We start from the raw sequence: 12281 nt of genomic DNA, 5'->3' as shown, positions 1-12281 counted from the left end.
TGTAGTTGGCGTTAGCCCTGTGCAAGAACATCAGTTTTGATGGCAAGCCGCATATCTAGCAACTATTGTAGTTGCACCGTATGCACAATGCAAGTTTGGTTGATTTAAGAAATGTACAAAAATCTATTACAATACTACACACTGCACATACCGTACTGTCTTGATAAAATGTCTGAAATGCTTTAATTTTGTTAAGCATCGTTATGCTGACAAGGAAATATGTGTTTGTGCAGTATAAAAACAGATATAACAGCAACAGGAGCAGTATGGTTACAGACGTGGCCGCCATTGTGAACTTGGTAGACTTGGTGAGTATTCTATTCAGGACTGCAATGCAGCAGCTTCTGCTGGGCGCAGGGATTCAATGTTATTGCTCCGCTTATTTGTTTACACTGGTTGCATGTTGTTAGAGATGTACAGGCCTTCATAAGAAATATTTGTGAAACAGCCAAGAACACACTCTGGATACACTTTAGAACGGTGCTTCGCAACCGGCAAAGTCCCAGGTCAGACGCGGCAATTTCATATTTATAGGAGAGAAATGAACCACAAGGCGCCACCTCCCATCCTCCCCTCTTCATTGGTCCGGCACAGCATGGGAGACAGCCCGTCAGCCCCCACCCCCAGACATGGAGACACACACGCACAGACATGGAGATACACACACAGACATCGGCAGATGCACGCAGACATGGAGATATACGTGCATAATGACACGCAGACACAGTTATGAATGCACTCGCTCACAGGCACTGAGACACGGACACAACACGGGGATACGGAGACAAACAAAGAGAGAGATGCCACAAACACACATTCACTCGCAGACACTGGAACAAAGACACAGAGACACTTAAAACAGAGAGGAGTACACAGACACAGAGACACGAGAGACAAAGACACAGAGACGCACGGAGACAACATTAACAATTGGCGTTCGCCACGAAGTGACGGCAACTTCACCACGGTGCTTGTGCCAGGCTTGGTGTTTATAAGACCACGTGAAGTGTCAAAAAGCTCTTTACCAGGTCACGGAACAGACCCAGGTGTTATGGGTTAACTGAGGTGATCGACAACGCATTCCCACCCACCTGGGCCCACACAGACACACGGGGACACACAGACACAACTACACTTGCACAATTGGGAGAATTCTTGTCACGGATTTTGGCAGTGCCACCTGATTTCTTTGTTCTTGGGATCGTGATTTCTCTCTCGGCTACAACACATTCCCACCCACCTGGGCCGACAGTGATTTTGTTTAGTTCGGTCTGCCGCAAAGACCGAGGAGGCTTGGAAGTAATTGAATGAAAAAAGCTTGAAGGACTGCTTTAGAAGAACGTATGGCTTTTAAGAGTACACCATTAATCTGAGAAAATGTATGAGTATATTAAGTAAAATCTCTTTATATCCTGCATCATGATCACGTTAATTTATACCTAGTATGTTTCTTAAAGGCCACGTCTCAATTGCATGCATCATAGTTGCTTTGTAGCTGCTTCAATTTCGATTTAAAGCTTTCGTGACTGCATGGATTCATCTTCTTGGTTCTTTAGGTAAAGTCACGTAGAATGGAAATAATAAAATAATAAAAATAAAACATAATAAAATTATTCTCACGACGTTTCGGCCACAACGCAAGCAGCCGTCCTCAGATGGAGAACAGGTTTGTCGAGAAGACAGAGTCAGACCTATTCTCCACCTGAGGACGGCTGCTTGCGTTGTGGCCGAAACGTCGTGAGAATCATTTTATTATGTTTTATTTTTAGTATTTTATTATTTCCATTCTACGTGACTTTACCGAAAGAACCAAGAAGTTGTAGCTGCTTTTTTGTATCCAGCAAGAGCATTGTTTGCGACTTTTTTTCTAGAATAGAGTGAGGGTGGCTATACTAAGGGAAGGCAACCTTGTTATAGTCCCTGTCACATTCAGAATTTCGAGGAAGGTGCACAGATAACAGACAGCACAGATAAAAGGACATTAGAAAAGTGGATTATGATGATGATAGTGATAGAAAAGGACAACATTTAACATTTTGGAATTTCACCGACAGGACTACAAAACCATAAACATCCGTGTGGTGCTGGTGGGACTTCATTTAATGACGACGGAAGAGCAGGCATTGGTGGTTCAGGACGGTGATACTGCTGGTTCGGTTGTTGGGAAGTTTGCCAAGTGGCGGCAGACAAACTACAACACCCTGGGGCGGCACGACTGTGGACATCTTTTGACGTGAGTGGCACGCACAGTGGCACGTGATGTGGAATGCCCCAGGTGTGTCGGTATATCCGGGTGGTGTTTACTGTGGAGACCTTTTTTGAGTGGCTTGGTATGGAGTGGTTATTAGTTCAATGGTTCAGGGAAGATTAATGTGGTGTTAATTTTTGAGGATTTGGGAAGGTGAGGGTGTGGCCGGTGCTGCAGCCAGCACTGCTGTGTTGTTTGCATGGCTTGTTGTTGCTCTGGTAAAACGAGTGCAGTGATGTGTGATTTGTACCATTTGGTGCACATCATCTCACGTGGAAATCCACGAGGTAAGAACACCCGTGTTACACTTGGCACGAATGTTTTCCCGAGGTTATGTTATTAAGCTGCAGCCACTGATGACATGAGCACTGTAGATTTGTATTTTAAAGACCGACTTCTTTCCCTTTTAAACCATTGCTTGCATTTAAAAACATGACTACGGTGTACCATATGGTTCATCTGTCGTGCCTGTGCTACGTGAGCCCATAAAAGTACAAGTCAGCAGCATTTATTAATATGCTATTGAGTAGTGGTGTATTGATACGTAAATTCATTGATTATTTTGGTTCTTTTTAGGCAATACGTTAATAAAATTATTTATCTTAGAATCTGTGTACATTTATTCATCTAACTTTTATGTAAATGACTTAGTAACGTTACATTTAGGCTGATGGCATGAAACAATAGATTACAAACAACATGGAGAAAAGCGAGTAAATACAAGAGAGGCGAAGGACTGTTACATTCTTGAATCAAATCGTGGCCCTGAATTTCGACAGCTCGTCACATTGCTGTGCTGGTGAAGGGCTATACCGCTAATATCGAGGTCTCCCTTCATCTCGAGTCTGTGGATATTTGAGAATTGGTGCTGTCTGTACAGTACAGTTACCCATTTATTTTTCCTTTCAGGTGGGAATCGTTTGGAGGAATTGTGGGGATGGCATTTGTGGGAACAATCTGCTCCAGAAGTTCTTCCGCCGGCATCGCCTCGGTAAATATCACTTCTGCGGAGCACACGCCTCGCTCGCTGGTGTGTCTTCATTTCCACCGGATGGTCTTGCTCTTGTGTGCAATTCAAGGAAAGTTCCTTCCGACTGCTCACATTGTTCTACCTACAGCATCTTTTTCCTTCTCTGTTCCACACTTCACCTCCATATCTCCCTGCACTACGTTTGGAGTTGCTCCAGCTTGAGCATCTTATGCCACGCATAGTACCACCACTCTTCTGATCAGGCAGGGTGGTGCAATGGTAACACGTATGCCTTGCAGAAAGAATTCCCTCGGTTCGATTCCCAACTGTGGCTTTTTGTGTAGAGATTGTAAATTCTCCACCTATGATGTAACTGGTATTGGCCGAAACGTCGTGAGAATTATTTTATTATGTTTATTCTTATTATTTTATTATTTCCATTCTACGTGACTTTACCGAAAGAACCAAGAAGATGAATCCCTGCAGTCACGAAAGCTTTAAATCGAAATTTGCCCATTTGTTTAAAGTGCCGCACTGGGAGATGCACTCGAACTCCGTGACCTCTGGATTGCAGGTTTAGTGTGTCCTAACCACCCTGGAACAAAATTTATTAACCAAAAAAAAATGTGACTGACATTCGTGATTTTTGTGGTTAGCTGGACATTGTTGCATTCACTTGATGTTGTCATGGAGATGGTGCCTGCATACAACTTTTTATTGCCATCTTAGTACAGGTAAAGTGGGGGAGCAGGGAATAATAACGCAACACAATTTTGATTTCGATCTTTCTTTTAAACTTTAACAAAATTATTTAGCAGACTTTTTTTTAAGTTGGATTTCAGGTTATCTTCTGGACGATAAAATCAACTCATGTGATTGTTTAAATATTAGAAAATGAACTCTTTTGCTCATTTCCTTCGTTTTTGGATGTGCGAAACAGTTTTTTTTTTTTCCAAGAATGTTGTTTACCTGTTTTCTTTTTAGATGCCGACACGGAAAATCCCATCCGTGGCAGCTGTGGTGGCTCATGAAATGGGTCACAACTTGGGGATGAGCCACGACCGATCGTTCTGTCAATGCACCACCAACCCCTGCATCATGAACGCTGGTTTGGTGTAAGCGATGCGATTTTGTTCTTACGCGCAGTGCCACCAGCCCCGGAGTGTGACCTTGTGCAAAGGGGACGCACATAAACACTCAAGGATAGGACGGGGGTGGGGGGGGATACCACACAATCCAGTCAATGTTAACAGAATGAATAATGATTTTGGCTGAATCTGCCTATTTTGTAATGACAGAGGTCAGCAACAGACTTGTAACTTGAAAGAACATGAAATATTTATTTACAGCGTAATGTAGATAAATGTAACAGACTTAAAACACGAGATAGATTACGCAGAGACATCGTCGCGAAGGTTTCTATTTCCACCACTGATTGTACACATTTATTCACACAGTGATCACTGACACGATCCGGACATAGACATTGGAAGACCACTCCAGTGGCCAACACTCTCGGACCTTCGCTAATATTTTGTAGACCAAAAAGAGCTTGGCTGCTAACCTCCACGAACATGGATGTCCCTCCTGTGCACATTTTATTTACCCCATTGTGCGTTTTTTTGTGTTGCCCTGCCCTTCCCAGATATTTACATTTTATGAAATGTATGGCTGTAGGCCAAGTTGGCTGTGTGCTTGCCCATCATGTGTGTATGTGTGTGTGTGTGTAGGGACCCGCCACCAACAGCATTCAGTGAGTGCAGCACGAGCGACTTTGAGAACCTAATTTTGGTGCAGCGCGGTGGTTCCTGCCTTCTCAACGTGCCGACCCCCAATGAGGAATTCCGGCAGCCCGTTTGCGGAGACAGCATTGTAGACAAAGGCGAGGAATGTGACTGCGGATCCCAGAAGGTGGGCCGTGCGTGCATGGGTATCGATGGCTCAATAATAATGCGCCATATTCTTAGGTTTTGAATCTTTGCAGTCACGAAAGCTTCAAATCTAGAAATAATGTGCCATTTTATTGAGTGACTGTTGAGTGGTGTTATCTTGGTGTGGTCTGGAAGTGCTTTTTGTTGTTGTTTTTGCTGCCTTGCCCAGGATTGATAAATCGGACCTATATAATCTAGATTTGAAGCTTTTATGGCTGCAGGGATCCATACTCTTTGGTTCTTTCGGTAAAAATATAAAATCAATTTTATCACGACGTTTCGGGCGCAACACATGTGTCCGTCATCAGGTGGGACAACCACAGCAAGAAACAACTGCTGCAGTGGGCAAGAGCTGCTTTTGTGACAAGGGGCTATATAAGAAAAAGAAGGGGGGGAGGAGCCAGGAAGGAGAGATAGAGAAGGGGGAGGAGCCAGGAAGGAGAGATAGAGAAGGGGGAGGAGCCAGGAAGGAGAGATAGAGAAGGGGGAGGAGCCAGGAAGGAGAGATAGAGAAGGGGGAGGAGCCAGGAAGGAGAGATAGAGAAGGGGGAGGAGCCAGGAAGGAGAGATAGAGAAGGGGGAGGAGCCAGGAAGGAGAGATAGAGAAGGGGGAGGAGCCAGGAAGGAGAGATAGAGGGGGTGGGGGGTGGTGTCCAACATCAGCAAAGGTCCTACTGACATTGTTGGTGAGTGGGGCTGGGAAGAGGAAGCTGAAGAAACCGGAGATGCGGATATGAAGGCAAAATATAAAGCAGCTAAGGTTTTACCTGGTTAATAACATCCTTCAAATGATTGCTCAATTTGTATCCATCTTCTCGGTTGAAGTTATGTCTACGTTTATATATCTGGATGGCTTTATGAACAAACCTTTGATAGTAGCCTGAAGGTTTGCAGAGTACCTTGGTATCGGAAAACACAATATAATATGAGAGCCCACAGCGTTATAACAATGGTCAGCCACGGCGGAGGAATTGGTTCTGCCGTGTTTCAGATCTGACTTGTGCTCGCGGATACGGTCGGAGACATGTCGTTTCGTTTCCCCAATGTAACAATCACCACAGATGCAACTTAGTTTGTAGGCTCCATGGTATTGCATGTTGGGAATGACATACTTCACAGATGGGATTAGATCACGGATTGTGTGTACTGTACTGAATTGGACCTGGATCTTGTGTTTGTTTAATATTTTGGAAATCTTTTTGGTAACGACTGCTATGTATGGTAATGTGATGGTTTTGATCGGCGTCTCAGGGGGCTGTCCCTCCCCAGAAACACGACTGACGCATTTGCACATGGTGTCAACAAGTTTCTGTCTTAACCTACTTTATAACTACATTTTGTAATACTTTTTTAATCATTGAGAATCTCCTCAAATCCATGAAGATGTGTGTAAATGGTATTCTCGACACATTAAGTTATGACATTTTCACTCGGATATGCATCATCATTTATTTTTGTATATTTTTTTAGGAATGTAACAATCCCTGCTGTGAAGCAAGCACTTGTAAGCTTAAGGGCAACGCTGAGTGTGCCTATGGCTTGTGCTGCAAGAATTGCAAGGTAAGGGGAAATTCTGAGTGTGCATATCACTTATGTCGGGGCAAATGCACAGCATGTACAGCATACAACAGAACTCCTCTTATCCGCGGCCCTTGTACCTGCGACTGATTATCCACGGCAGCTGTAGGATCCGCTAAAGCTCAATAATCCGCAGCCCTAATACTTCCTATTGTGTACAGGTTGTCTGCAATTTTACCACAATGCAGAGCAAAGCGGATTCCTAATGTTCACGGCAAAGTACAAGCACACGCTGGAATATGTTGCAATAAACTATGCGTATACATTATTTACTTTGTTGTTTCATGCAGATTATGGGCCAAGGCGAGAGTTGCCGCCCATCAGTGGGAGCCTGTGACCTGCCCGAGTACTGCAATGGCTCCTCGCAGTTCTGTTACACGGACACCTTCATACAGAATGGGTACCCGTGTCAAAACGGTTCAGCCTACTGCTACAACGGTGTCTGTCTCACCTTGGACTACCAGTGCCAGAGCATCTGGGGAGGCAGTACGTATTCAGTGGCAAGATGTTAACTACCTCACCTGCTATACAGGAGGCCGTGGGCTCGATCTCGACCCTGTGACGCCTGTATATTTGGAGTTTGCATGTTCTCCCCGTGGTCGCGTGGATTTTTCACCGGGTCCTCCAGTTTTTCTCCTCCACATGTAGAATTGTTTAGCTGCTAGAAATTCCCACGTGATAAGCCACTTTATTTGAGTTATCATTTGTGGCCAAGCCACTTCTGAAAAAGAGCTACATAGCTCAGTGGGCTTTACCTGGTAAAATAAAAATAGTTTAAACAGTTTGTGTTAATAATCCTTGTTATCTCTCCTCTTCACGTTATTTGGCTTTAGTCATTTACTGGGTTGTGTAGTGCTATTTTCCAGTTGGGTGAAGCTTGGTTTTCAGATGTGAATATGTAGGAATGATCGACATTGTGTGGCTTTATGCCACATGTGTATTGTTCTTCTTGGTTCTTTTGGTAAAGTCACGTGACTTTTTTTTTTTCGATTTAAAGCTTTCGTGACTGCAGGCATTCATCTTCTTGGTTCTTTCGGTAAAGTCACGTAGAAGGGAAGTAATAAAATAATAAAAATAAAACATAATAAAACAATTCTCACGAATTGTTTTCACGAATAAAACAATTCTCACGAATAGTTTTATTATGTTTTATTTTTTATTATTTTATTACTTCCCTTCTACGTGACTTCACGTGACTTTACCGAAAGAACCAAGAAGATGAATCCCTGCAGTCACGAAAGCTTTAAATCGAAATGTGTATTGTTGTACTAAAAATTGTCAATCCCATTGATCGTTTTTTGCAGATGCCGCTTCGGGATCGGATAATTGCTATTTAATTGTGAACACTAAAGGAAATGAATTTGGCAACTGTGGCCAACTATCAAATGGATATAAACCCTGCACCACAGCGTAAGTATTGCAAGTGTGATCTCTGTATGCAGAACAAAAAAAATACTAAATTGAGTGTCAAACCTGATTTAGGGTGGGTCCTGTATTGGGATATTTGACCATTTATTTTAAAGCAGTGTTTTACGTGTTAATTATGTATGGGTCCACACACGATGCAGGAGATTGTGATTTTTTTTAGGTAGCAATTTATTTGTGATTTAAAGTATTTTTTCGAATATTCTAGTAACTGGTGAAAGAATGAAGATTGGTCTATAATTGTTAGGGTATAATTTAGTGTCATTTTCATATACTGGATGAATAAGAGCAGATTTACATTCTAGTGGAAATGTACCTTTGGTAAGTGACCGCTTGAAAATGTGTGCAAAGGGGATTTCTGGATGAGATCTGCTACAGCCACAAGTGCAAATGCAGGTAACTCGTCTTCTCCCATGGATGATGATGATGTCTTAGTTGATACGAGCTTCTGTAGTACATCCAGTTCAGATATGGGACTAAACGAGAAGTAGGGACAATGACATTCGATAACATTTTTATGGTTGATGTGTAATCAATAGCGAACCAATTGGCAGAGTTGGCTACGTACGGTGTGAAAAACGTTCTAAATACAAACCAGGGGAAAGAAGTGATTGATGTGAATGGCAGTATATTTGAAGAAATTTTATTCTGGTTAGTTTTGCCAAAGATATGTCCTACTGATCCAAAATATGAATTAAGTCCATTAAAAGAAAACAATATATATTCCTCTTCTTGGTTCTTTCGGTAAAGTCACGTAGAATGGAAATAATAAAATAATAAAAATAAAACATAATAAAATAATTCTCACGACGTTTCGGCCACAACGCAAGCAGCCGTCCTCAGGTGAAGACCAGGTCTGTCGGGGAGACAGCGTCTCCGTGACTTTACCGAAAGAACCAAGAAGATGAATCCCTGCAGTCACGAAAGCTTTAAATCGATATATATATTCCAGCAACTCATCGTTTGTATATATATATTTATTTTAAATGATACCTAAAAATAGTGTCCGTGAAATAATTTGGAAGAGCCTCTACAAGGAGGCCCATCTGCGGTGTGTGGCACTGCACACCGCTTAGATTTTATTCCTATCCCCCCCCCCCCGCCCCCCCTTGCAGGAATATCAAGTGTGGGAAGCTGGTGTGTGAAAACACACCCATGAAGCCACTCATCGTCGACGTCCCAAACTTTGCCAGCTACCAAGGCTGCAATGCCGTCAGCTTCAATTACGGCAGCGACATTCCTGACCCTGGTCTGGTGCAGCCCGGCACCAAGTGTGACAGCAACAGTGTGAGTACAGGGAGAGGAAGGTCAACGGTGATTTTGCGGTGAAGGTGGAAATTCACTGTGGCAATTGGACGACGATAATTACCCAGAGTTGATCGTGATAGCAACGCAGTGATAGTGTTGCGATTTCTCTCTATGCGACTGGATGCAATTTGTTCCTTGTAGGGCGATATCTCTGGACCACCGTATAACGTTCTTCAGTTATGCATCGGAGTAATCATTGTCTCCATCCGTTACCATTTAGCTGCTGTTGGTAACAGGCCCAGCCTTAGGTGGGGGCAATCAGTGTGGCTGTGCTCTGCTTGGCACCTTAGGGGTGCAAATCTGTGAGGGCCCATATATGATGTATGATACATACAGAGAACTGCGTAGTTTTTACCCAGGGTTATAGGTGCATCATATGTGGGCTTATAATGGGTAACACTCATCACATGGCATACAATAATTGGCAGGGTAATTGTTAACACTCACAATCAAAAGAACATTCAAATGAGCTAAATTCTTTATTTGCCGGCTCCGGTTATCATTGGGAATTTATTTATTTCACCTTTATTTAATCAGGTAAAAAAAAACCTTGAGGTTAAAAACTCTTTTACGATGTCCTGTAATATTTAATCCCTCTATAAATGCAAGTCTTTATCCTGAAATCCTCATCCTAACTCTGGTCAGGATGTAAGATCAGCAAATCTTTGTCAGCTGCCAGTGTAGATACTTTCTCCCAGCACCATACTTGTGCCAAGGCTATCATTGATTGGTGGAGGAAAAATGGGTAATAAGGAGCTGCCTAATTCTCACTGGTAGAGTGCAATTTACCATCACTCTTCACTGCCATCTGGTGACCTCAGACGCCATCAAAATGGCTTTCCAAACTCGATAAGGCAATTCCAAATTTGGTTCGTTGTTGCTAGAAATGCCACGTCAAGGAAGAATAACGGCGTATTTTTTTTTTCTTCCCCAAAGGCCAGTTTCACCCGTAGTAATAATAATAGATTATAAGCTTAGGAATGAATTTTAGCCGCTGTAGATGTTACAATGCTGTGAGAATGGTGGTGTCTGTTACATGCAGGGCTGATCATAGCGGTATGTTCATCTCCAGGTGTGCATGGACAACCAGTGCCAGAACGCCACAGTGGTTTTGGGCACCCTCTGCAATACGACTCAGAAGTGCAGTGGACATGGGGTAAGAGCTTCTTGTGCGCAATTGACAAGCACCTTCTCTTGCAAAGCATGCTTACTGTCTCTACGTGGTTATTTATGGTGATGCGGAGGCAGCTTGAAAGACTCTGTGTAATAAATCATGTCAAAAGATCCCTGGTTTTAATGGTTTTGTCATTTCCTGGTAAAATAACAATAAGCTTGACACCGCTTCTACGCCAGAGACATGGGGACTATTGTGAGTGACTGGCAGGAGCGGAGGGGACTTTTAAGAGCCTTTGCCAGTCAAAATACAGTCGTAAGAGTAATAAAATAATATGCTAAGTGTTTTACTTAACAACAAGACCTCGATGTGATTTTTTTTATTTAACTTTTTTTTTTACAAGATCGTATCCCCTTGCTTAAATATGAAACAGAGTTTGTAAAGTGATTCCAAACACATTCCTGTGGAGGGAGCTGGTAGGGACGTTGGGTTGCTCGGTCAATGGCCAGGGTCAATGGCGGCGTGGTGTATTCCGCAAATATGCCCGACTGTGAGGGTGGGCACAAGTCGGCGTGAGTAGGTTAAACGTTGAGTTTTATAAGGGCACCACGGGGTGACCAGCCCCTCCCCATCCAGCCCCACCCCTCCCACCCCCCACCCAGCCCCTCCCCACCTTCCCCACCCAGCCCCTCCCCACCCTCCCCACCCTCCCCACCCAGCCCCTCCCTGCACGACGGACACAATAATCCCCTGTGGGTTGGTGTAACCAGGAGGTTCCTACCAGTAAAAGCTTGCTACTATGTTTGGTGTAAGCAAAAAAATTGTATCGCCTATTTCCAATGTATTACTTGAGCCTGGATTAACCATCCCAGCATCATAGCTCTGCTTTGGTGTCATGGCATTAGAGGTTTGGAGTTGGAGGCAACATCCTGTGAGTAGAGGCAAATGGGGCTTGTATGAAGTGTAACGTCTAGAAATGTCAACGCTAATTCTAGATTTGAAGCTTTCGTGACTGCAAGGATTCATATTCTTAGGTTTTTTTCGGTAAAGTCAAAGTTTTTTTCGGTAAAGTCCTCTTGCTTGATACAGCAATCGTGTTTCACCTGCAGACGGAAGCTTGTGTTGCCTCCGAAACGTCGTGATTTTATTTTACTTTTATTAATTTTAATTTTTACCTATGTCAACGCTAAGTTGAAATGTTTACCTATTTTGCAGAGAGCCATTGTTTTTGAGGTTCACCACAACTGGCATGTTTATCTTAATCTGGTTACCTTTCGTTTTGGTCAAACGAATATGGTTTGATATGGGCACAGTATTCCCTCACGCTTGTAAATTTGTTGAGCGAATTGTATATAATTAATTGTTAATTTCAGGTTTGCGACAACAACTTGAACTGCTATTGCAACAATGGTTATGCCCCTCCTGACTGCTACTATTCTGGGTATGGTGGCTCTATTGAAAGCGGAAATTCATACAAACGTAAGCTAAACATATTTTCACATTTATGAACATAACGCCTTGCAGAACTAATCTATTCCCAATTTCTGGTTACTATATAATGTTAATATGACACAACTAAAACGGTATGACATGTTATTTTAATAAATTCTACTTATCACGTGTGTGTTAGATTGCCTCCTCTACCCGACTGAATGAATGCAACACTCTCTGCAGAATATCATTCTAATATCAAAAGCAAATGACTAT

The 12281-nt window shown here is 42.9% G+C and overlaps 1 protein-coding gene across 1 annotated transcript in view; it reads left to right on the top strand.

Annotated features, from left to right (window-relative positions):
* The window catches only part of LOC144934970 (disintegrin and metalloproteinase domain-containing protein 9-like), a 40928-nt gene that overhangs the window by 9586 nt on the left and 19061 nt on the right, over positions 1-12281 (top strand). The window contains exons 8-18 of the mRNA XM_078861232.1: positions 234-308; positions 2055-2233; positions 3158-3239; positions 4203-4333; positions 4949-5129; positions 6620-6709; positions 7018-7213; positions 8032-8137; positions 9268-9439; positions 10533-10616; positions 11948-12053. Of these exons, the coding sequence (XP_078717358.1) occupies positions 234-308; positions 2055-2233; positions 3158-3239; positions 4203-4333; positions 4949-5129; positions 6620-6709; positions 7018-7213; positions 8032-8137; positions 9268-9439; positions 10533-10616; positions 11948-12053 (1402 nt within the window). The remainder of the gene's footprint in view (positions 1-233; positions 309-2054; positions 2234-3157; positions 3240-4202; positions 4334-4948; positions 5130-6619; positions 6710-7017; positions 7214-8031; positions 8138-9267; positions 9440-10532; positions 10617-11947; positions 12054-12281) is intronic.

Source organism: Lampetra fluviatilis, chromosome 12 (genome assembly GCF_964198595.1).
Source record: "Lampetra fluviatilis chromosome 12, kcLamFluv1.1, whole genome shotgun sequence".
Classification (NCBI taxonomy): Eukaryota; Metazoa; Chordata; class Hyperoartia; order Petromyzontiformes; family Petromyzontidae; genus Lampetra; species Lampetra fluviatilis.
The sequence above is the reverse complement of the archived record's forward strand: the minus strand, read 5'-3'. Positions and strand labels throughout refer to the sequence as shown.